The 26184-nt window shown below is 38.5% G+C and overlaps 1 protein-coding gene and 1 non-coding gene across 2 annotated transcripts in view; both read right to left on the reverse strand.

Annotated features, from left to right (window-relative positions):
• The window catches only part of DNAH12 (dynein axonemal heavy chain 12), a 257576-nt gene that overhangs the window by 179483 nt on the left and 51909 nt on the right, over positions 1–26184 (reverse strand). The window contains exons 12-17 of the mRNA XM_055383181.2: positions 22852–23030; positions 16589–16724; positions 5707–5832; positions 4631–4765; positions 3602–3795; positions 1923–2166 (exon numbers count right to left, since the gene is read on the reverse strand). Coding sequence (XP_055239156.2) covers positions 1923–2166; positions 3602–3795; positions 4631–4765; positions 5707–5832; positions 16589–16724; positions 22852–23030 — 1014 coding nt within the window. The remainder of the gene's footprint in view (positions 1–1922; positions 2167–3601; positions 3796–4630; positions 4766–5706; positions 5833–16588; positions 16725–22851; positions 23031–26184) is intronic.
• LOC115934222 (small nucleolar RNA U13) lies at positions 3306–3411 on the reverse strand. Its single transcript, XR_004070043.1, has one exon. It is a non-coding gene; the product is annotated as a small nucleolar RNA U13 (small nucleolar RNA).

A 26184-nucleotide genomic window follows, 5' to 3' on the forward strand; every position in this document is an offset into this window, starting at 1 on the left:
TAGCTCACTGCAACCTCAAACTCCTTGGCTTAAGTGATCCTCCCACCTCAGCCTCCCGAGTAGCTAGGACTTCAGGTGTAGCTGAATTTTTTTTACCGTGCCTGGCTAATTTTTTATTTTTTGTAGAGGTAGGGTCTCACTATGTCACCCAGGCTGGTCTTGAACTTCTGGCCTCAAATGATCCTCCTGCCTTGGCCTCCCAAAGCACTGGGATTACAGGTTACAGGTGTCATCCGCTATACCCAGCCTGCTTCCAAACCTTTCTATTTCTCTTCATTAGCACTTGATGATGAGAATAGCTCTATCAAGGCTTTTTTGAGTAATTTTGGAGTCTCGCTCTATTGCCCAGACTGGGCATGCAGAGGCATGATCTCGGCTCACTGCAACCTCTGCCTCCCGGGTTCAAATGATTCTCCTCCCTCAGCCTCCCAAGTAGCTGGGATTACAGGTATGCACCACCATGCTCAACTAATTTTTTGTATTTTTAGTAGAGAGGTTTCACCATATTGGCCAGGCTGGTCTCAAACTCCTGACCTCAGATCAGGTGATCTGCCTGCCTCAGCCTCCCAAAGTGCTGGAATTACAGGCATAAGCCACCATGCCTGGCCTTGAGTAATTCTTAAGATTCAGAATCCATAGGTCAACAATTTCTCTGGACTCAAAAGCCTTCATCTAAGCATTTTGCAAATGCTAAAATTTTTTAATGTATTCATCTAGAAAAAATAGTTATAACCTCACTTCAAAGTTTGGATTATGCTGAATTAATGGTAGGCTATTTTATTATGTTTGTTTAGTTTTATTATAGTAAATTATAAACAATGGTATACTCTTCCTATGTTTTCCATAGGAAAATGACTTAGTGTCATTTTCAGGAAGTATGCAATCTGCCCTAATAGGTCTGAGCAATCTTCTACTGCCTTTCTTGGGCCAGAGGAATTCTTTGCCCCAGTTTTGCCAGATCTGGCTTTATATGTGTATTCTCCTTGATCTGCCCCAAATGTGGCTGCCATTCACCACCTAACCAGCCTTTCCTACACTCCACGGTGGTGCTTCATGATGAGGAGCTAAAGTTGTGGGAATGAGACACCAAAACATCAAAGATGCAAACAGATGTAATTCAAAAGATGAGAGGAATAAAGTGCCCTCTCTTGCCCTTACCACTTCCTCCCAAAACCAATCACTCAGCTCTGTCACAAGTACCCATGCCTAGAACAGAGGTGGGAGTGAATACATTAAAAAATTTTAGCATTTGCAAAATGCTTAGATGAAGGCTTTTGAGTCCAGAGCTTGACCAAGAGGCTGAGGCATAGCAGAGGAATTCAAAATCTTATTTTTTTCTGATTGTTTCTCCTCAGTACCTTCATTTGGCCATACTCCTTTGATTACAAGTGACAGAGACCCAATTCATTAGCCAAAGGGGAAGAAATAGTGTCTTATTCTTGAGCCTAGGAGTCTGAGGCTGCAGTGAGCTATGACTATGCCACTGCACAGTCAACAGAGTGAGACCCTATCTAAAAAGTAATAATAGGCCAGGTGTGGTGGCTCATGCCTGTAATCCCAGCACTTTGGGAGGCCAAGGTGGACAGATTGCTTGAGCACAGGAGTTTGAGACCAGCCTGGGCAACACAGCAAAACCCCATCTCTTCAAAAAATTAGCCAGGCATGGTGGTACACACCTGTAGCACCAGCTACTCAGGAGGCTGAGGTGGGAGGATCGCTTGAGCCCAGGAGGTGGCAGTGGCAGTGAGTCACCACTACACTCCAGCCTGGGCAATACAGCAAGACCCTGTCTCAAAAATTATTAATAATAATAAATAATAAACATGTAAAACCAGAAGATAGGCTTTATAATTTATATATTAGGTAACAGAAAAGTTGAGAAGATAGCTATAATATTAAAATGTTATTATATATATTTATACCTTAAAAGCTTTTATCTGTTCCATGACTGTACTGCACATAGTAATAGTAGCATTCTCTTTTGGTTCTTCTTCAATTTTCTCTTCTTCCAAAGACCGTTTTCTTGCTGCCTTTCTTTTTTCTTGTAATTCTTTCTTTAGCTTCATTTGGAAAAATTTTAGTGTCTTAAAAATTTCTCGGGAAAACTCTTCCACATCAGCCTCCATGCTTTCCCCATTGAGGTCCAAAAACCCTCCATCCATCCACCTGAATTGAAAGAAAAAATATTATTGAACTCAGACTTTTGAAGTTTGAAGGGGCCTTAGAGATCCTTTAGGCTAGACCCCTTGTTTTTTAAGAGAGAAAAATGAGGGCAAGAGCTGTTAACAGTTTTTCTCAGGCACACAAGTAGAGCTGATGGTAGAAAGACAGAGCTAAAATAATCATTTTGACTATGCTGCATGTGCTAAAATATGTATCAGATTATAAATGGATGATTAACAGTACCCAAATAAAATGCAGGTTCACAATGAGAGACCATCTCCCATCAGCCAGAATGGCTATTATTAAAAAGTAAAACAAAAAAACAAAAAACAGATGCTGTGGAGAAAAGGGAATGCTTATACACTGTTGCACTATTGATGGGACTGTAAATTAGCTGAGCCACTGTGGAGAGTAGTTTGGAGATTTTTCAAAGAATTTAAAACAGAACTACCATTTGACCCAGCAATCCCATTACTGGGTATATACCCAAAGGAAAATAATCATTCTGCCAAAAAGACACATGTACTTGTCTGTTCATCACAGCACTATTCACAATAGCAAAGACATGGAGTCAACCTAGGTGCCCATCAACAGTGGATTGAATAAAAAAAATTTGGTACATATACACCATGGAATACAATGCAACCTTAAAAAAGAATGAAATCATGCTCTTTGCAGCAACATGGATGCAGCTGAAGGCCATTATCCTAAGCAAATTGATGCAGGAACAGAAAACCAAATACCTCATGTTCTCACTTTGAAGTGGGAGCTAAGCCCTGGGTATACATGAACATAGAGATGGGAACAACAGACACTGGGAACTACTAGAGGTGGGAGAGAGGGAGGGGAGCAAGGGCTGAGAAACTACCTATTAGGTGCTGTGCTCACTACCTGGGAGATAGGATCATTTGTACCCCAAATATCAGTGTCATGCAATATACCCATGAAACAAACCTGCACATGTTTCCGAATCTAAAATAAAAGTTGAAAGTATAAAACAAAAATAAAAATAAAATGCAATTTGACTCCATACTTCTAATTTTGGGGGTAAACATTAGTGAAATTAATCTATTGTATTAAAAAGGGAATTGACTCTCAGAAACCAAAATGACAACTCATATATTATATATATATATTTTTCATGTCAGAAGGGTAATGTGCCGACATTGTAACAACGTTTGAGGGAGGCATATCTCTCACACATGAGCATGAAAATCCAATCATTATGCTCATAAACCAGAAAAGGATCTCAGATATTGTATTAGTAAGGTTAGTGGGACCTTAGCAGCACTGGATGCTTCTCCTACATGGTACCTGGTTCTCTTTCAAATGGACATATAAATCCTACTTTTAAACACTTAACCAAAAAAAATCAATTTATATTTTACAAATTATTTTCTATCATTTGCTTGATTTTTATTACATTACCAGCAATTACCGTTTTTCTGATCGTTGCCACTTCAAAACAAAATTAAAAAACTTCTGATAGGGCTCAATGTTAACTTTTAATTTATCCAGTTCAGGATATTTTGTCAATTCCCACTTGAAAAGTTCCTCTTCTTTATTAATAAACTGCACTGCTTCTTCAGATTCCTGAATACGTTTTTGTAGTTGTCTTACATCTGTCACATACTGAAAGCAAATAAGTTTTTTGTCTTAAAAAATATTCAAGTAATGTTATAAAAATAAAATCCTATGATACTGTGTACAATATGTCCTTGTATTTATACAACAAGTTTATTTTTAGGCTGGAGTGCAGTGGCGTGATCTGGGCTCACTGCAACCTCTGCCCCGCTGGTTCAAGTGATCCTCCCGCCTCAGCCTACTGAGTAGCTGGGACTACAGATGCGGACCACCACACCCAGCTAATTTTTGTATTTTTAGTAGAGACGGGGTTTTGCCATGTTGGCTAGGCTGGTCTCGAACTCCTGACCTCAGGTGATCTGCCCACCTCAGACTCCCAAAGTGCTAGGATTACAGGAGTGAGCCACTGCGCCCGGCCTATACAGCAACTTTAAATATTAACTTCACAACATAACTATGATTGAGAGCAAAAGGTACAATTATGTCTACTCTACAAATAGAGAACTGAGTCACAAGAAAGATAACATAGTTCCAGTTTTGGGCCTAAGAGTCAGGTCTTTGTTTGCCAGCCTGGGCAACATGGCAAAACCCCATCTCTACAAGAAAATACAAAAAATTAGCCGGGCATGGTGGCACATGCCTGTTAGTCCCAGCTACTCAGGAGGCTGAGACTACATATAAAGTATTTAAATACATATTTATGTATTTTACTGTATATTATAGTATTAGATAAATATATATGTATATATGTAATATGTAGAAAAATATAGAGTAAACATAAAAAATTAGTAAACATATTTTTCTATATTTTTAAATTTATGTTAACATGTCCTATATGACTCTATGGGCTGGCCATAGCTATTGTCTCATATATTTATCAGACCTGTTGCATGCGCTCCAGCTCTGCAAATTCTGTAAACTCCTCCATGCGGCGTGATTCTTTTTCTATTTCCAAAATAAGTTTCTCTCTCTTGGCCATTAATTCATTTTCTTTTTTATGTTTAGCATTCTCAATTAGCTTTTTAAAAGACAATTTGATCATGTTAGTTAATCTGTAACAAAGAATTATCATGTCAGAAATCCAAATACTGTGTATAATAATAAAAACCATCAGAGAAGTAAAAATGAGTACAAAAATAAAACAATGCCTATAATTACTAATATAGAAATGCAAAGAATAATAAACCACACAGAAAAACATTCCTAGATCTCCAAAGTGACTTTAACAACTCGTATTCATTAATTAAATACTTTATTTAACAGATTCTAGGATAACAATAAATTACCATTTATTGAGCATGTGCCATGTATCAAGAACTATTAAATACCTTACCTATATTATTACTGGTATTATTATTCTCATTTCAGAGAAAAGAAATTGAATCTTATGGAAATCACGTTCATGTTCACAAAATCATAAAAATCAAAATCTGGATTAGAATCTTGGTTTATCTGATTGAAGGCCATGCTTTTTATTACAATACCATCTTACCTCCCAATTCAGGTTAAACTGATTTACATTAGGACTTTTTCAATATCTGAAATATATTCAGTCTGATATAAAATTGTAAATTTTATCACTGTGATATTGAACTATTTAATTTCTCTGAGTCTCATATTTCTCATCTATAAAATGGAAGAAATGGGAGCACGTGGGATTTTTATGAGAGTTAAATAATTGAATAAATGGAAAGCACTTTCTCAGTTAAGTGCTTCTATTATTAATTTATATAATAGTTCTGACTTTCTAAATGTCAGCCCCACTACTTACCAGACCTTGTGAGTTAAGCCTAACAGCTTGTCTTAAGCCTAGAGGGCCATAAGTGTGGCCAGTCTCAAACTCATATTGACACACAAAATTACTTTTAAAGTTAGATGGCCAGGAGATATGAAAATTAAATGTGAATGATGTGCTTGAAATGTCAGATTACAAAAATACATATTGAAAAATATATTTACCTCATCATTTTCATCAAAGATGGGATTAATTTTCCTAGGCCACATGAGGACAGTTGCATTTAAAGCTAAGTCTTCTTGAGGAAATAGGAAAACATCTAAAAAGTAACTCATTTGGCGTTTAGATTCCTACAAAAGAAACTCTGGATATAATATGTCATATAGAAAATCTACATCATTATGAAAAAGAGAAGAACCAACAACAATATCTAATACCCTTTCAGATTTCAATTTGACTCAGATTATTAACTGATATTTTATATATCACCCAAACCAGATGGGTATTTCAATAGCTGCAGTATTATTTATCTTGCTTCGTGCCACATAATTGTATACTTTTATGCTAGAAATAAGGCTTTTAAAAAGTTTTCACTTGCAGTTGATTTAACATAAAGGAACTTTTGGTCCTCCCTTGTTTATGACTGAAAAACGTAATTAAATCTTCAGAAGTCCTTTAATTTTGATTTTAAAGGATTTTAAATTATTTTATTATTATAAATTTTTTTATTTTTGAATCTTTGATGACAAAGATTTTAGTATCTTTTCTTTTGTTTTGTATCTTCACTGACATCACCACCTTTTTGGCCTACTTCACATGTTACTGTATGCAATAGTCCAGAATATTGCGGTATGTAATAGTTCAGAAAGAGTTGAAGGTGAGTTGGCCAGGTACGGTAGCTCACACCTGTAATCCCAACACTTTGGGAAGCTGAGGCGGGTGGATCACCTGAGGTCAGGAGTTAGAGACCAGCCTGGCCAATGTGACGAACCCCCATCTCTACTAAAAATACAAAAATTAGCCGGGCTTGGTGACGCACGCCTGTAGTCCCAGCTACTTGGAGGCTGAGGCAGGAGAATTGCTTGAACCCAGGAGGCAGAGGTTGCAGTGGGCCGAGATTGTGCCACTGCACTCCAGCCTGGGCGACAGAGTGAGACTCCGTCTCAAAAAAAAAAAAGTTGGAGGTGAGTTGCAAAGAAAAAAAACTCTTTAAACAATAGATTATCTGAGTAGACAGGTTGAATATTTTTACCCTCTATATCTTTCATTGCTCTATAAGCTGTACTGTAGTACTAATTTTTAAGAATTGAAATACAGATTCAAAGGCAAATTTAAGGTTTTTGATTTTATATTATACATATGTATATGTATATATACGTACATCTATATATAATATAGATATAAAATTATGTATTGAAAATAACATTATGTATTTTGTACATTCTATATATTATGTATACACAATGCACATAGAAATAAAACTTTAAAATAAAAAGCAATCCGTGTAATTCGTTATATTAATAGATTAAAGAGAAAAAGCAAATGATCAACACAGTAGATGCAAAAAAGCATGTAGTGAAATTCAAAGTCCACTCATACTAATTTTTCTTTTCAAAAAACCTAGTAGCACATCAGCAATAGAAGGGAATTTGTTAATCTGGCAAAAGTACCTGTATAAAACCTACGACAAATGTCATACTTAATAGTGAAATCTTGAAAGCTTTCCCCTTAAGGTTGGGATAAAGATGGGAAACCTGCCATCCACTGCTATTCAACATTGTACTAGAGTCCCAGACAGTCCATTGTTGCAAAGAAAATAAAGTTTTGCAAATGTGTAACATTTGATCAGGAAAAACAAAACTGTCATTATTTGCAAGTTATATAATGGTATATGCAGACATTCCAAAATAATCTTCAGATAAACTATTAAAATTAAGAAGAGAAATTTAAAATATATATAAATATTAAAGTTAAAAATTTTTTTTTGAGACAGAGTTTCACTCTTGTTGCCCAGGCTGGAGTGCAATGGCGCAATTTCGGCTCACTGCAACCTCCGCCTCCCAGGTTCAAGTGATTCTCTTGCCTCAGCCTCCCAAGTAGCTGGGATTACAAGCGTGTGCCACCACGCCCAGCTAAATTTTTGTGTTTAGCAGAGATGGGGTTTCACCATGTTGGTCAGGCTGGTCTCGAACTCCTGACCTCAGGTGATCCACCCACGTCGGCCTCCCAAAGTGCTGGGATTTTAGGCATGAGCCACTGTGCAGGGCCTAAAGTTCAATTTTTTAAATAGAAAATTTTAAAAGAAAAATTGAGCGATGGGTATTAAATTAGTATATAAAAATAAATTTTGGCAGAGCATGGTAGCTCACGCCTGTAATCCCAGCACTTTGGGAGGCCAAGTCGGGCAGATCATGAGGTCAAGAGATGGAGACCATCCTGGCCAACACGGTGAAACCCCGTCTCTACTAAAAATACAAAAATTAGCTGGGTGTGGTGGTGCTAGCTGGGTGTGGTGGCACGTGCCCGTAGTCCCAGCTACTCAGGACGCTGAGACAGGAGAATCTCTTGAACCCAGGATGCAGAGGTTGCAGTAACTGGGATCGCGCCATTGCACTCCAGCCTAGCGACAGAGCGAGACTCTTTCTCAAAAAAAAAAAAGGCCAATGGAACAGAACAAGCTGCCTCAAAACAGATCTACACATATATGGACACAGTGGGGACAGTCTGTTCAATAAATATGTATTTGCTCATCTATATGGGAAAATATTTAAATTGGACCTCACATTATTTACAAAAATAAATTTTCAGGATTGAAACCTAAATCTCAAAAGCAAAACTAAACAGCTTCTAGAAAAGGGTGGAAGAAAAATATCTTTGAACCAAGGTAGGAGAGGATTTCTTAAATAAAACACAGAAAGCACTAGGTATAAAATAAAAGACTGCTCCATTTAACTGCACTAAAATTAAGGCAACATGGCAAGGCCTTGTCTCCAACAGGAACAAAGAAAGAAAGAGAGAGAGAGAGAGAGAGAAAGAGAGAAAGAGAAAGAAAGAAAGAAAGAAAGAAAGAAAGAAAGAAAGAAAGAAAGAAAGAAAGAAAGAAAGATTGCTCCATTTATTATAAAATAAAAGATTGCTCCATTTAACTGCATTAAAATTAAGGACTTCTGTTCATCAAAAACACCATTAAAAAGTTAAATTACAGAGTGAATAAAAAGATACCTAACAATATATTAAAAATTACTACATTGAACTGTATACTTAAAAATGGTTAAAATGGTAAATTTTGTGTTATGTTCATTTTACCACTTTTTTAACTGCTACAAATCAATAAGGAAAAGGTACATAACCCCCCAAAAAAATGAGCAAAATGTATGTACTATCATTTCACAAAAGAGGCACTCCAAATAGCCAATAAGCATATGAAAAGTGTTCAAATTCATTTCTTTTTAGGAGAATGCAAATTGAGAATACCATCACTTTCACCCAATAGACTGGCAAAATTTAAATGATCTCACAATTGCAAGTAAGAATGTTAAAATAATAGACACTTTGTGCACTGCTAATAGGAGTCTAAAACTGGAACTACTTAGAAAAGAATTTTGCCTTAATTAGTAAAGGTGAATAAAAGCATATCTTATAACACCTGGAAGAAATGAAGGAATGTGTGCACTGGGATACATGTGTTAAAATGTTCATAGAAGCATTGCCAGTAATATCAAAAGCAGAAACAACCAAATATGCAGAACAGTAAAATTTTTAAAATAAATTATTGTATACAGTGTGGAATGGATACAATATGGAGTGGAATACTAGACTGCAATGAAAATCAGCTAAAGTTAAGGAACAATGACATTACTAACATAACATTGACGAGAGGCAAAAGAATATAAACGGTATGATTCCCTTTATATAAAGACCAAAATCAGAAGAAATTAACTATATTGATTAGAAATGCAAGTTTAAGTTGTATAACTATAAAAAAAAACAAGGAAGTAATCACTATAAAAATCAGAATAGGCAAGGCGCAGTGGTTCATGCCTGTAATCCTAGCACTTTGGGAGGCTGAGGCGGGCAGATCATAAAGTCAGGAGTTCGAGACCAGCCTGGTGAAGCCCCGTCTCTACTAAAAATACAAAAATTAGCCAGGCGTGGTGGCGGGTGCCTGTAGTCCCAGCTACTCGGGAGGCTGAGGCAGGAAAATCACTTGAACCCAGGAGGTGGAGGTTGCAGTGAGCCAAAACCTCACCACTGCACTCCAGCCTGGGTGACAGAGCGAGACTCCATCTCAAAAAAATAAAAAATAAAAAATAAAAAAAATCAGAATAGTGCTAACATCCAGAAGACAAGGGATTATGATGGGCTTCTAGAGCGTTGGCAAGGTTCTATTTATTTTCCTAGGTGGTAATTACTGGCTGTTTACTTTAGAACATTCCAAATTGTACAATTCATGTTTTATGTAATTTTTGTATATGTGTTGTTTAACATTTTTAAAAGTTTTTTAAACAAAGAATAAGAGTAAAATATAGGTAAATAGGTACATAATCTTGTGCTGGAAAAGGTAAAAACATACTATTAAATGCAGAAACTATAAAAGAAAAAATATTTTTTAAAATCTATATTTTTAAGGACATACACACAATTAGTGAAACTAAAGAAATTCAAAGCTAAGGGGGTGGAGCCAAGATGGCCAAATGGGAACAGCTCCAGTCTACAGCTCCCAGTGTGAGCGACGCAGAAGACGGGTGATTTCTGCATTTCCAACTGAGGTACCAGGTTCATCTCACCGGGGAGTGTCGGAAAGTAGGTGCAGGACAGTGGGTGCAGCGCACTGAGCATGAGCTGAAGCAGGGTGAGGCATCGCCTCACCTGGGGAGTGCAAGGGGTCAGGGAATTCCCTTTCCCAGTTAAAGAAAGGGGTGACAGACGGCACCTGGAAAATCAGGTCACTCCCACCCTAATAGTGCGCTTTTCCAACGGGCTTAGCAAACGGCACACCAGGACATTATATCCTGTGCATGGCTCGGAGGGTCCTACACCCACGGAGACCCGCTCATTGCTAGCACAGCAGTCTGATATCATACTGCAAGGCAGCAGAGAGGCTGGGGGAGGGGCGCCCGCCATTGCCGAGGCTTGACTAGGTAAACAAAGTGGCCGGGAAGCTCGAACTGGGTGGAGCACACGGCAGCTCAAGGAGGCCTGCCTGCCTCTGTAGACTCCACCTCCAGGGGCAGGGCACAGACAAACAAAAGGCAGCAGAATCCTCTGCAGACTTAAATGTCCCTGTCTGACAACTTTGAAGAGAGTAGTGCTTCTCCCAGCATGCAGCTGGAGATCTGAGAATGGACAGACTGCCTCCTCAAGTGGGTCCCTGACCCCCGAGTAGCCTAACTGGGAGGCACCCCCCAGTACGGGCAGACTGACACCTCACACGGCCGGGTACTCTTCTAAGACAAAACTTCCAGAGGAACGATCAGGCAGCAACATTTGCTGTTCACCAATATCCGCTGTTCTGTAGCCACCGCTGCTGATACCCAGGCAAACAGGGTCTGAAGTGGACCTCCAGCAAACTCCAACAGACCTGCAGCTGAGGGTCCTGACTGTTAGAAGGAAAACTAACAAACAGAAAGGACATCCACACCAAAACCCCATCTGTACGTCACCATCATCAAAGACCAAAGGGAGATAAAACCACAAAGATGGGGAAAAAACAGAGCAGAAAAACTGTAAACTCTAAAAATCAGAGCGCCTCTCCTTCTCCAAAGGAATGCAGCTCCTCACCAGCAACGGAACAAAGCTGGACGGAGAATGACTTTGACGAGTTGAGAGAAGAAGGCTTCAGATGCTCAAACTACTTTGAGCTAAAGGAGGAAGTTCGAACCCATGGCAAAGAAGTTAAAGACCTTGAAAAAAAATTAGACGAATGGCTAACTAGAATAACCAATGCAGAGAAGTCCTTAAAGGGCCTGATGGAGCTGAAAACCAAGTCACAAGAACTACGTGACGAATCCACAAGCCTCAGTAGCTGATTCGATCAACTGGAAGAAAGGGTATCAGTGATGGAAGATCAAATGAATGAAATGAAGTGAGAAGAGAAGTTTAGAGAAAAAAGAATACAAAGAAATGAACAAAGTCTCCAAGAAATATGGGACTATGTGAAAAGACCATATCTACATCTGATTGGTGTACCTGAAAGTGACGGGGAGAATGGAACCAAGTTGGAAAACACTCCGCAGGATATTATCCAGGAGAACTTCCCCAATCTAGCAAGGCAGGCCAACATTCACATTCAGGAAATACACAGAATTCCACCAAGATACTCCTCGAGAAGAGCAACTCCAAGAAACGTAATTGTCAGATTCACCAAAGTTGAAATGAAGGAAAAAATGTTAAGAGCAGCCAGAGAGAAAGGTTGGGTTACCAACAAAGGGAAGCCCATCAGACTAACAGCTGAGCTCTCGGCAGAAACTCTACAAGCCAGAAGAGAGTGGGGGCCAATATTCAACATTCTTAAAGAAAAGAATTTTCAACCCAGAATTTCATATCCCGTGAAACTAAGCTTCATAAGTGAAAGAGAAATAAAATACTTTACAGACAAGCAAATGCTGAGAGATTTTGTCACCACCAGGCCTGCCCTAAAAGAGCTCCTGAAGGAAGCACTAAACATGGAAAGGAACAACCAGTACTAGCCACTGCAAAAACATGCCAAATTGTAAAGACCATCGAGGCTAGGAAGAAACTGCCATCAAGTAACAAGCAAAATAACCAGCTAACATCTTAATGACAGGAACAAATTCACACATAACAATATTAACCTTAACTATAAATGGGCTAAATGCTCCAATTAAAAGACACAGACTGGAAAATTGGATAGAGTCAAGACCCATCAGTGTGCTGTATTCAGGAAACCCATCTCACGTGCAGAGACACACTAGGCTCAAAATAAAGGGATGGAGGAAGATCTACCAAGCAAATGGAAAACAAAAAAAGGCAGGGGTTGCAATCCTAGTCTCCGATAAAACAGACTTTAAACCAACAAAGATCAAAAGAGACAAAGAAGGCCATTACATAATGGTAAAGGGATCAATTCAACAAGAAGAGCTAACTATCCTAAATATATATGCACCCAATACAGGAGCACCCAGATTCACAAAGCAAGTCCTTAGAGACCTAGAAAGAGACTTAGACTCCCACACAATAATAATGGGAGACTTTAAAACCCCACTGTCAACATTAGACAGATCAATGAGACAGAAAGTTAACAAGGATATCCAGAAATTGAACTCAACTCTGCACGAAGCGGACCTAATAGACATCTACAGAATTCTCCACCCCAAATCAACAGAATATACATTCTTCTCAGTACCACACCGAACTTATTCCAAAATTGACCACATAGTTGGAAGTAAAGCACTCCTCAGCAAATGTAAAAGAACAGAAATTATAACAAACTGTCTCTCAGACAACAGTGCAATCAAACTAGAACTCAGGATTAAGAAACTCACTCAAAACCGCTCAACTACATGGAAACTAAAAAACCTGCTCCTGCATGACTACTTGGTACATAACGAAATGAAGGCAGAAATAAAGATGTTCTTTGAAACCAATGAGAACAAAGACACAACATACCAGAATCTCTGGGATACATTCAAAGCAGTGTGTAGAGGGAAATTTATAGCACTAAATGCCCACAAGAGAAAGCAGGAAAGGTCCAAAATTGATACCCTAACATCACAATGAAAAGAACTAGAGAAGCAAGAGCAAACACATTCAAAAGCTAGCAGAAGGCAAGAAATAACGAAGATCAGAGCAGAACTGAAGGAAATAGAGACACAAAAAACCCTTCAAAAAAATCAATGAATCCAGGAGCTGGTTTTTTGAAAAGATCAACAAAATTGATAGACCACTAGCAAGACTAATAAAGAAGAAAACAGAGAAGAATCAAATAGACGCAATAAAAAATGATAAAGGGGATGTCACCACCGATCCCACAGAAATACAGACTACTGTCAGAGAATACTATAAACACCTCTACGCAAATAAACTAGAAAATCTAGAAGAAATGGATAAATTCCTCGACACATACACCCTCTCAAGACTAAACCAGGAAGAAGTTGAATCTCTGAATAGACCAATAACAGGCTCTGAAATTGAGGCAATAATTAATAGCTTACCAACCAAAAAAAGTCCAGGACCAGATGGATTCACAGCCGAATTCTACCAGAGGTACAAGGAGGAGCTAGTACCATTCCTTCTGAAACTATTCCAATCAATACAAAAAGACGGAATCCTCCCTAACTCATTTTATGAGGCCAGCATCATCCTCATACCAAAGCCCGGCAGAGACACAACAAAAGAAGAATTTTAGACCAATATCCCTGATGAACATCGATGCAAAAATTCTCAATAAAATACTGGCAAACTGAATCCAGCAGCACATCAAAAAGCTTATCCACCATGATCAAGTGGGTTTCATCCCTGGGATGCAAGGCTGGTTCAACATACGCAAATCAATAAATGTCATCCAGCATATAAACAGAACCAAAGACAAAAACCATATGATTATCTCAATAGATGCGGAAAAGGCCTTTGACAAAATTCAACAGCTCTTCATGCTAAAAACTCTCAATAAATTAGGTATTGATGGGACGTATCTCAAAATAATAAGAGCTATCTATGACAAACCCACAGCCAATATCATACTGAATGGGCAAAAACTGGAAGCATTCCCTTTGAAAACTGGCACAAGACAGGGATGCCCTCTCTCACCACTCCTATTCGACAAAGTGTTAGAAGTTCTGGCCAGGGCAATCAGGCAGGAGAAGGAAATAAAGGGTATTCAGTTAGGAAAAGAGGAAGTCAAATTGTCCCTATTTGCAGATGACATGATTGTATATCTAGAAAACCCCATCATCTCAGCCCAAAATCTCCTTAAGCTGATAGGCAACTTCAGCAAAGTCTCAGGATACAAAATCAATGTGCAAAAATCACAAGCATTCTTATACACCAAAAACAGACAAACAGAGAGCCAAATCACGAGTGAACTCCCATTCACAATTGCTTCAAAGAGAATAAAACACCTAGGAATCCAACTTACAAGGGACGTGAAGGACCTCTTCAAGGAGAACTACAAACCACTGCTCAATGAAATAAAAGAGGATACAAACAAATGGAAGAACATTCCATGCTCACGGGTAGGAAGAATCAATATCGTGAAAATGGCCATACTGCCCAAGGTAATTTATAGATTCAATGTCATCCCCATCAAGCTACCAATGACTTTCTTCACAGAATTGGAAAAAACTACTTTAAAGTTCATATGGAACCAAAAAAGAGCCTGCATTTCCAAGTCAATCCTAAGCCAAAAGAACAAAGCTGGAGGCATCACGCTACCTGACTTCAAACTATACTACAAGTCTACAGTAACCAAACAGCATGGTACTGGTACCAAAACAGAGATATAGATCAATGGAACAGAACAGAGCCCTCAGAAATAATGCCACATATCTACAACCATCTGATCTTTGACAAACCTGAGAAAAACAAGAAATGGGGAAAGGATTCCCTATTTAATAAATGGTGCTGGGAAAACTGGCTAGCCATATGTAGAAAGCTGAAACTGGATCCCTTCCTTACACCTTATACAAAAACTAATTCAAGATGGATTAAAGACTTAAATGTTAGACCTAAAACCATAAAAACCCTAGAAGAAAACCTAGGCAATACCATTCAGGACATAGGCATGGGCAAGGACTTCATGCCTAAAACATCAAAGCAATGGCAACAAAAGCCAAAATTGACAAATGGGATCTAATTAAACTAAAGAGCTTCTGCACAGCAAAAGAAACTACCATCAGAGTGAATAGGCAACCTACAGAATGGCAGAAAATTTTTGCAATCTACCCATCTGACAAAGGGCTAATATCCAGAATCTACAATGAACTCAAACAAATTTACAAGAAAAAAACAAACGACCCCATCAAAAAGTGGGCAAAGGACATGAACAGACACTTCTCAAAAGAAGACATTTTTGCAGCCAAAAGACACATGAAAAAATGCTCATCATCACTGGCCATCAAAGAAATGCAAATCAAAACCACAGTGAGATACCATCTCACACCAGTTAGAATGGCGATCATTAAAAAGTCAGGAAACAACTGGTGCTGGAGAGGATGTGGAGAAATAGGAGCACTTTTACACTGTTGGTGGGACTGTAAACTAGTTCAACCATTGTGGAAGTCAGTGTGGCAATTCCTCAGGGATCTAGAACTAGAAATACCATTTGACCCAGCAATCCCATTACTGGGTATATACCCAAAGGATTATAAATCATGTTGCTATAAAGACACATGCACACGTATGTTTATTGCGGCACTATTCACAATAGCAAAGACTTGGAACCAACCCAAATGTCCAACAATGATAGACCGGATTAAGAAAATGTGGCACATATACACCATGGAATACTATGCAGCCATAAAAAAGAATGAGTTCATGTCCTTTGTAGGGACATGGATGAAGCTGGAAACCATCATTCTCAGCAAACTATCGCAAGGACAAAAAACCAAACACCGCATGTTCTCACTCATAGGTGGGAATTGAACAATGACAACACATGGACACAGGAAGGGGAACATCACACACTGGGGACTGTTGTGGGGTGGGGGGAGGGGAGAGGGATAGCATTAGGAGATATACCTATGTTAAATGACGAGTTAATGGGTGCAGCACACCAACACGACACATGTATACATATGTAACTAACTTGCACGTTGTGCGCATGTACCCTAAAACTTAAAGTATAATAATAAAAAAACAAAGCTGTGCAACATTGAAAAAAAAAAAAGAAATTCAAAGCTAAAATTACTGTAAAAATCAACTGGAAACCTGTAGAGGAGGACAGGGGAGAAGGAGAGGCATGGCGATCAGAAAGTTATATGCAGAGTCCTGGGGTGCTGACAATATCCTATTTCTTGGCCTAGGTGGTGGCAATATAACCGCTCAATTTACAACTATTTGTGTAACTATATATTTTACACATCTTCACCATGAAAATCATATTTCACAATGAAAACAAACCAAAATATGCAAATTAAAATTTCTTACCTGGATCCTTAAAATCAACTCTTCGATTCCTACAGTCCGGGCTTTTTCTACATAAGATATCAGATCCATCATCTCTTCTGTTGTTTCAGGGACTTTTAATGCATGTTCTTTAATTGCTTCAAATTCACTGCAAATACTGACATAATACTCTGCTTTAATAGACTTATGGTAATTAATGTTATATCATATTCAATAAATGTGTGTTATGAAGATTACTATAAAATAAGAACTATGATATCCTAAAAATAATTGCTTGATTCACTAAGGTATCTTAAAAATATTTAAGCTTGGCCAGGCGCAGTGGCTCACACCTGTAATCATAGCACTTTGAGGGGCCAAGGCAGGCAGATCACTTGAGCTCAGGAGTTCAAAACCAGCCTGTGCAAAGTGGTGAAACCCTGTCTCTACAAAAAAAAAAAAAAATACAAAAATTAGCTGGGCATGGTGGCACATGCCTGTAGTCCCAGCTACTTGGGAAGCTGAGGCAGGAGGATCACTTGAGCTTGGGAGGTTGAGCTACAGTGAGCCATGATTGCACCGTTGCACTCCAGTCTGGGTGACAGAGTGAGAACCTGTCTCAAAAAAAAAAAAAAAAAAAAAAAGCTTATCTGCTGTAATTCAGTATATACTATACATCAATAAAACCTATAAAATTAAGGTAATATTTACATGCAAAATTATGGCATATTAGAAAAAAATTTTAGCAACCTCTTCAACTCTCTTAAATACCCAGGTAACACTCATCTTTCTGGATTGTTGTAATACAACAATGAATGCAAAGGGTCTAGCACATAGTACACTCTATTTACTGATAACTATAATCATTAGTATAATTATTAGTTTTATTATTATTAGTGCCTCTTGTGAAACATGACAGTACAGCAAGTAAACAGATCAAACCCTCAAACCCTTATACATAGTTTCTTTAATTAACAGTTCTCTTAAAATATCCCATGTAGGATATGAACCTAGATATCCTACAGCATTATTCAACTAAAGTTACATTTCATAGAATTTTTTCCTGTGCTTTAAAATATCTGGGCCAAACTAATCTTTGATAAAGCATACAAAAACATAAATTGGGGAAAGGACACCCTATTCAATAAATAGTGCTGGGAAACCTGAACAGCCACAGGATCTCCATCTCTCACCTTATACAAAAATCTCCTCAAGACGGATCAAAGACTTAAATCCGAGACCTGAAACCATAAAAATTCTAGAAAATAACATCAGAAAAAAGCTTCTGGACATTGGCCTAGGCAAAGAATCCATGACTAAGACCTCAAAAGCAAACACAACAAAAACAAAAATAAATAAATGGGACCTAATTAAACCAAAAAGCTTCTGCACAGCAAAAGAAATAATCAGCAGGGTAAACAGACAAGCCACAGAGTGGGAGAAAATATTTGCAAACTCTGCCTCCAACAAAAGACTAGTATCCAGAATCCACAATGAACTCAAACAAATCAGCAAGGAAAAAACAAATAATCTCATCAAAAAGTAGGCAAAAGACATGAATAGGCATTTCTTAAAAGAAGACAGCCAAAAAACCTATGAAAAAATGTTCAACATAACTAATCATCAGGGAAATGCAAATTAAAACCACAATGAGATACCACCTCACTCCTACAGGAATGGCCATAATTTAAAAGTCAAAAAACAATAGATGTTGGCATGGATGTGGTGAGAAGGGAACACTTAAACTGCTTGTGAGAATGTAAATTAGTACAACCACTATGGAAAACAGTATTGAGGTTCCTTAAAGAACTAAAAATAGAACTACCATTCAATCAAGCAATCCCACTACTAGGTATCTACCCAAAGGAAAAGAAGTCATGAAAAAGACATCTGCACAAGCATGTTTATTAGCAGCACAGTTCACAATTGCAAAGATATGGAACCAACCTAAGTGCCCATCGACCAACGAGTGGATAAAGAAAATGTGGTATATAGACACCATGGAACACTATTTAGCCATAAAAAGGAATGAAATAATGTCCTTTGCTGTAACTTGGATGGAGCTGGAGGCCATTATTCTTTTCTTTTTTTTTTCTTTTCTGAGACAGAGCCTCACTCTATTGCCCAGGCTAGAGTGCAGTGGTGCAATACACCACAACCTCCACCTCCAGGTTCAAGCCATTCTCCTGCCTTAGCCTCCCGAGTAGCTGGGATTACAGGTGTGTGCCACCATGCCTGGCTAATTTTTGTATTTTGAGTAGAGATGGGGTTTCACCATGTTGGCCAGGCTGGTCTTGAACTCCTGACCTCGTGATCCACCTGCTTCAGCCTCCCTAGTAGCTGGGATTACAGGCGTGTGCCACCACGCCCAGCTAATTTTTGTATTTTGAGTAGAGATGGGGTTTCACCATGTTGGCCAGGCTGGTCTTGAACTCCTGACCTCATGATCCACCTGCTTCAGCCTCCCAAAGTGCTGGAATTACAGGCATGAGCCACTGCACCCGGCTGGAGGCCATTATTCTAAATGAAGTAACTCAGGAATGGAAAACCACATATCGTATATTCTCACTTATAAGTGGGAGCTAGGCTATGAGGAGGCAAAAGAGTAATATAATGGACTTCAGGGACTCGGTGTGGGGAAGGCTGAGAGGCAGGTGAGGGGTAAAAGACTACATATTGGTACAGTGTACTCTACTTGAGTGATGGGTACACTAAAATCTCAGAAACCACCGCTAAATAACTTAACTGCTAGGCGTGGTGGCTCATGCCTGTAATCTCAGCACTTCAGGAGGTCCAGGAGGGTAGATCACTTGAGGTCAGAAGTTCAAGACCAGCCTGACCAACATGATGAAACCCCATCTCTACTAAAAATACAAAATTAGCCAGGCATGGTGGCACATGCCTGCAGCCCCAGCTACCTGGGGGACTGAGGAGATTCCAGGAGAATAGCTTGAACCTGGGAGGCAGAGGTTGCAGTGAGACTCCATCTCAAAAAAAAAAAAAAGAATTTACCCATGTAACGAAACCACTTATACCCCCCAAAACTATTGAAATTTTAAAAATTAAAATTAATTTTTTCTTTAAGAAAAAAAATCTAGCCCAGGCACAGAGGCTTACGCTTGTAAACCCAGTACTTTGGGAGGCTGAGGTAGGAGGATCTCTTGAGCCCAGGAAGTTGAAATCAGCCTACGCAACATGGCAAAACCATGTCTCTATTAAATTTTTTTTTTAATTTTAAGTAAGAAATAGAAATCTGTATTGTCATTCTATTACTAGAAATATCAGGAAAAAACCATGTAAAAACAAAGTGTAAAAGAGGTAAATGATTTTTTAGTTCATGCAGGAATTTGGAGAAATATGTGGGAAATTATACTTGCTCATTCACTCATTTAATAAATAGCTGAGTACCTACAATATGCTAAGGAAAATTCTAAATATAGCAGCAAATGAGACCCTGCCCTCATAAAGCTTGTATTGAAGCTGAGGAAAGAGACAAAAGCACACAAATATGTACACTGTTGGGTAGCAAAAAAAATGCTGAGGATCCCTTGAGCCCAGGAGTTCGAGGTGGAAGTGAGCTATAATTGTGCTACTGCACTTCGGTCTGAGCAACATAGTAGGACCCTGTCTCTAAAGGAAAAAAAAAAGCTATGAAGAAAAATAAAGCAACGTAAAAGGAAAAAGAATGATGGAGTGTCAAGAAGAAGCCACTATTTTATACGGAGGGGCCAGAGAAAGCCTTTCTAGGGAGGTAATATTCAAGGTGAGGGGAAAAAACAAATGAGTTGTTCAAATACCAGGAAAAGAGATTCCAGGAAGAAAAACCAGCAAGGACAATGGCCATAAAGTGGTAATAAGCTTGGCATACTTTAGGAATGGCAAACGAAGTTGAAGTGGTGAGCAGGAATCAGATCATGTAGGACTTTACAGTTAATTATTGAATATCAGAAATACAGGAGGAATGTGGCCAGGCACAGTGGCCCACACCTGTAATCCCAACACTTTGGGAGGCTGAGGAGGGAGGATCACTTGAGTCCAGGAGTTTGAGACCAGCCTAGGCAACATGGCAAGACCTTGTCTCTAATAGAAAAGAAGGAAGAAAGGAAGGAAGGAAGGAAGGAAGGAAGGAAGGGAGGGAGGGAGAGAGAGAGGGAGAGAGAGAGAGAAAGAAAGAAAGAAAGAAAGAAAGAAAGAAAGAAAGAAAGAAAGAAAGAAAGAGAAAGAAAGAAAGAAAAAAAAGAAAGAGCAAGCATTAATGTGGATAACGCAAAAAGACAGATAATCCTCCTGGGGATCATCTTGCTAGTGCAGAATCTGAGTCCTTTGGGCAGAGATACTTCAGCAAAAGAAAAGGAGGCAAACAAAATGATGAGAGCAAGATGGCCCAAGCAGATGCTAAACCAAACGGTGAAGTAAGCAAATTGCTCTTCAGTGACCTTGTACTTAACCTAGTGGCACACATTTCCTCCTTTTGATGTTATCTAAAGTACAGAATTTAAACAGGAGGAATCAAAGAATAAACTAGGTGAAGGAAACTGGATAAATTTTCAGCTGCTTTTATATCATAGCTTTATAATAAGATAATTATTTTGTGAAAAGTATGGAATTTTCCAGAAAAATCACAGATACTACAAAAATAAATACAAAAAAAATGTTAAACATAAACTTATAAAGTGTTTTTTTTTTGGTTTTTTTTTGTTTTTTTTTTTACTAACTATGGCATTGTCATTGTTGTTACTCATCAGGATGGTTACAACTCTCAAGAAAGGGAAAGGTTCTAATACTTTACCCTCTTTGATATCTTCTCGTGTAGTATACTTTTATACAGAATATGCCTGATAAATTTGACTTCTGACTGTCATATATTTGCTTATTCAATTTAAGATATTTATTGGGCTCCTATTCTATGCCAAGCAAGGCACTAGATATTTTACAAATGTTATCTGTGATCCTAATATTAGTCCCGCGAGGAAGGTACTCTTTTTCTTTTTCTTTTTGTTTGTTTGTTTGTTTTTGAGATGGAGTCTCGCACTGTAGCCCGGGCTGGAGTGCAGTGGCGCCATCTCGGCTCACTGCAACCTCCGCCTCCCGGGTTCAAGCGATTCTCCTGCCTCAACCTCCTCAGTAGCTGGGGTTACAGGCACCTGCCATCACACCCAGCTAATTTTTTGTATTTTTAGTAGAGACGGGGTTTCACCATGTTGGCCAGGCTGGTCTCGAACTCCTGACCTCATGATTCACCCTCCTTGGCCTCCCAAAGTGCTGGGATTACAGGCGTGAGCCACCGTGCCTGCCTGGAAGGTACTATTTTTCATAGTTGACACAGTAGGAAACTGAGGCTCAGGAAAATTAAGTAGCTTGCCCAGAGTTATGGAACTAGTTAATGGCAATCAGTATTCAAATGTCTTTCTGATTCCAAAGCATGCAATTTTTTCACTTTGCTTCCGGGAAAATAAATATAATAGTTAACATTTATTGAGTACCATGTGCCAGGCAGTGTGCTAGGTGCTATACATACATTAGTTTTCATCTTTACAGAAGTTACAAGCTTTTTTGGGGACACACAGACAACAAATGAGTTCAATAAATTGGATGATGAATTGGTTGAGCACTGGGTGAACAAACCACAGGACATATTCCCTCTCTAAAAGGCAAAGTTGCTTCTTAGCTCCATTTACCACAGCAGGCCCCATGTTGCATGGTCTTCCCACTTTTTCAAGAAAGGTAAGAAATCCAAAGTGTGTGTGTGTGTGTGCACGTGCGTGTGTATACTCCTAATTTTAAAATGATGGTAGCAAGTCCAAAATCTGTTTAAACAAAATAAAACACAGTGTGAAACAAGCAAAACACATCTACATGACACACTCAGGTAGCAGGCCACTAGTTTATGAATCCAATTTTATAGCCACCCTGAAAAGTAGGTATTACTGTCTCCACTTTACAGATGAGAAAAATAAGCTCGGTGATACAATAAGTAAATATTGGGGTCAGGGATGATCCCAGATCTGCCCAATATCACCAAAAGTCTACAATCTTATTATTATCACGTAACCTGTACCTGAATCTGGTTTATTTCCATTTCTTTTTTAAAAAATCCTGGGTTGCATTTAAAAAGGTATCAAACAGTATCAAACAAAAAGAATCCAGCCCAATGGGACTACAAAGGCACCTCTATAGGAGGCAGCTATGGAGAAAAAGTTGTACGTACTTACATATTTTAAGCTTTTGTTTTTAAACAAGAGTTACTTTAGCAAAATACTTCTTTTAGCCATATAATTCTGAGCTTGGGAATTAATTCTACTTACCATTGATTTTCTTTTCTATATTTTGAAGCTATGTCATTTAATAATATGTTTGCAAAGGCTTTTGCTTTATTTGTCAGGCCTGTCTTCAAATCTTCACAATCCAAACGCACCATAGGGTAATGAATCCACTGAGGCAAAAGCATTATTTCTGAGGCAAGACTGAAAAATTTTTCTATAAACTTGAAAAAAAGTGTTCAAATGAAAAAAAAAAGTTTAGAACTTTCAGTGATTTTATAATATTGTATTGTTACGACAGTCCTAATTATATAATATAAATACAACTTTATTTCTTTTTTGCTAAGTGACTAAAATTTTTTCCCTTGTTGCATACATATTTTTTTCACCTATTCTTTCATTAAGGAATTTGTCAATCTACCAGTAAATATCCAATACGATACCATTCACAGTATCAAAATCTGAACATACCACACGGTAAAATTTCCCTCAATAATTATTTTTTAAAATTATCCCCAGAGTCAACCCATTTCTCTGTTTAGAAACAAACTTATATCATGTAACAATTTGCATAGTGGATAAATATTTGCTTTTGCCATTACTGATAGCTCATTAAAGATTCTATTTTTTTCACTTTACGTCCACATGGTCAAGGATTCTAATTCAACCTTTAGGAAAAACACATATATATAAGGAACTTATTGGTTTTTGTCAAAATACTCCAAGCCAGGCATGATAGTTTGAGCCTATAATCCCAGCTACTGTTAGGAGGCTGAGGTGGGAGGATCGCTTGAGCCCAGGAGTTTGAGGCTGCAGTCAGCTATGATGGCACCCTGCATTCCAGGCTGGGTGACAGGGTAAGACTCCATCTGTTAAAAATATAATGATAATAATCCAGGAACAGATGCTCTGCAATTACCAAGATCCAAGATATTGGAATGTATGTCAACTTCTTAGTGCCCAAACACTGGGGTAATTTTTTAAAATTAAACAAAGTAGTATCAAGAAAATCTGACAAGATATGTGGTACTTGGTAAAAGTGAAACACACTTACCAACTTTGGACAAACTTTGACTTAATTGCACAATCCACCTTTAATGTTTCTATCTGCCTACCTTCTCACTTGATCTCCACTCTCTACTGAAATGGCCTGTTCCTTTTATTCTTCCTTCAGGAGAACTTTCCTTCATGTTACTCTCTCTCAATGCTGTCCTATTTTTCTAGAGTATCTAGGATGTGGTGAATTGGGTTTAAATTTTTCAGTGTTCAAGGGGGAAGATAATAATTAATTGATTCAAAGACTATCGTAAGCACCTGCCTTGTTCTTGGTTGGAAATACACCAAATAGGCCAGGTGCGGTGGCTCACGCCTGTAATCCTAGCACTGTGGGAAGCCGAGGCGGGTGGATCACCTGAGGGCAGGAGTTCCAGACCAGCCTGGCCAACATGGTGAAACCCCGTCTCTACTAAAACTACAAAAATTAGCTGAGTGTGGTGGCACATGCCTGTAATGCCAGCTACTCAAGAGGCTGAGAATCGCTTGAACCTGAGAGGTAGAGATTGCAGTGAGCCGAGGTCACACCACTGCACTCCAGCCTGGAAGACAGAGCGAGACTCTATCTCAAAAAAAAAAAAAAAAAAAAAAAAAACACCAAATAAAGGGTAGACAGAACTCATGGCATTGAAAAAAGATGAATATGGATAAATTTTACCATGATGAAAGAAGAAACACACAAAAGAATATATACAGTATGATACCTTTCATACAAACTTACCGTGGACAAAACTAAACTATATTATTTAAGTATACACACATAGGTGGTAAAACCATAAAGGAAAGCAAGAAATGTTAGGGTAATAGTTACCAATAAAGACAGAAGAAAGTTATAATTGGGGAGAGGCACGTGGTGGCTTCTGGGTGTTGCAAAGTTCTCTTTCTTAAGCTACATGGTTATTAACACCTAGGTTATAATTACCTATCAGTCTATACATATGTACTATGTATGTTCTATTTCACAATTACATTAAATTTTTTCATGGAACATTTTAAACATACAAAAATAGGTAAAATGTACCCATTATCCAGTTTCAACAATTAGCAACTCATGACCAATCTTTTTTTAACTATACTGCTAACTACTCCCCTGTCCTGTTTTATTTTTACACAAATCACAAGCATCTTATAAATTCATCTGTATAAGCCAGGCATGATGGCTCATGCCTGTAAACCCCCAGCACTTTGGGAGACTGAGACAGGAGGATTGCTTGAAGCCAGGAGTTCAAGATCAGCCTGAGCAACATAGGGAAACCCCCATCTCTACAAAAAAAAAATAATAATTTTTTTAAAATTAGCCAGCCAGCTTGGGCAACATGGTGAAACCCTATCTCTACAAAAAATACAAAAATTAGCCAGGTGTTGTGGCGTGTGCCTGTAGTCTCAGCTATTCAGAAGGCTGAGGTGGGAGGAACACTTGAGCCCAGAAGGCAGAGGCTGCATTGAGCCGTGATCACACCACTGCACTCCAGCCTGAGTGACTGAGACTCTGTCAAAAAACAAAAAAAAAAAATTAGACAGGCATGGTGGCACATGCCTTTAATCCTTGCTACTTAGGAGGCTGAGGTGGAAGGATCACTTGAGCCCAGGAACTTGAAGCTGCATTGAGCTATGCTCACATCACTGCACTCCAGCCTGGACAACAGAGATCCTGTCTCTAAAAAAATAAATAAATAATAGGCCAGGAGTGGTGGCTCATGCCTATAATCCCAGCACTTTGGGAGGCTGAGGTGGGCAGAGCACCTGAGGTCAGGAGTTCGAGACCAGCCTGACCAACATGGAGAAACCGTGTCTCTACTAAAAATACAAAATTAGCTGGGCGTGGTGGTGCATGCCTGTAATCCCAGCTACTCGGGAGGCTGAGACAGGAGAATTGCTTGAACCCAGGAGGCGGAGGTTGTGGTGAGCCGAGATTGCACCATTGCACTCCAGCTGGGCAACAAGAGCGAAACTCCAACCCAAATAAATAAATAAATAAATAAATAAATAAATAATAAATAAGTTCATCTGTACAGATGTTACAGTTCATCATTCTTAAATTTCCCCCAAAATAGGCATACTAACCACAACTATAGTATATCAGAAACTGACAAAGAAATCCAGGAATATGTTACTAAATCTAAAAGTAAATTTTTAAATAGTTATATAAACTATCCCAAAATTATTACAAAATTCTAGAAAATGTCACTACAAAATAATAGACCTAAGGAAATAATCATTTTCAAAGTTAATGAGGCCGGGTGCAGTGGCTCACACCTGTAATCCCAGCATTTTGGGAGGCCGAAGCAGGTGGATCATGATCAGCAGATTGAGACCATCCTGGCC

This window comes from Gorilla gorilla, chromosome 2 (genome assembly GCF_029281585.2).
Source record: "Gorilla gorilla gorilla isolate KB3781 chromosome 2, NHGRI_mGorGor1-v2.1_pri, whole genome shotgun sequence".
Taxonomy (NCBI): Eukaryota; Metazoa; Chordata; class Mammalia; order Primates; family Hominidae; genus Gorilla; species Gorilla gorilla.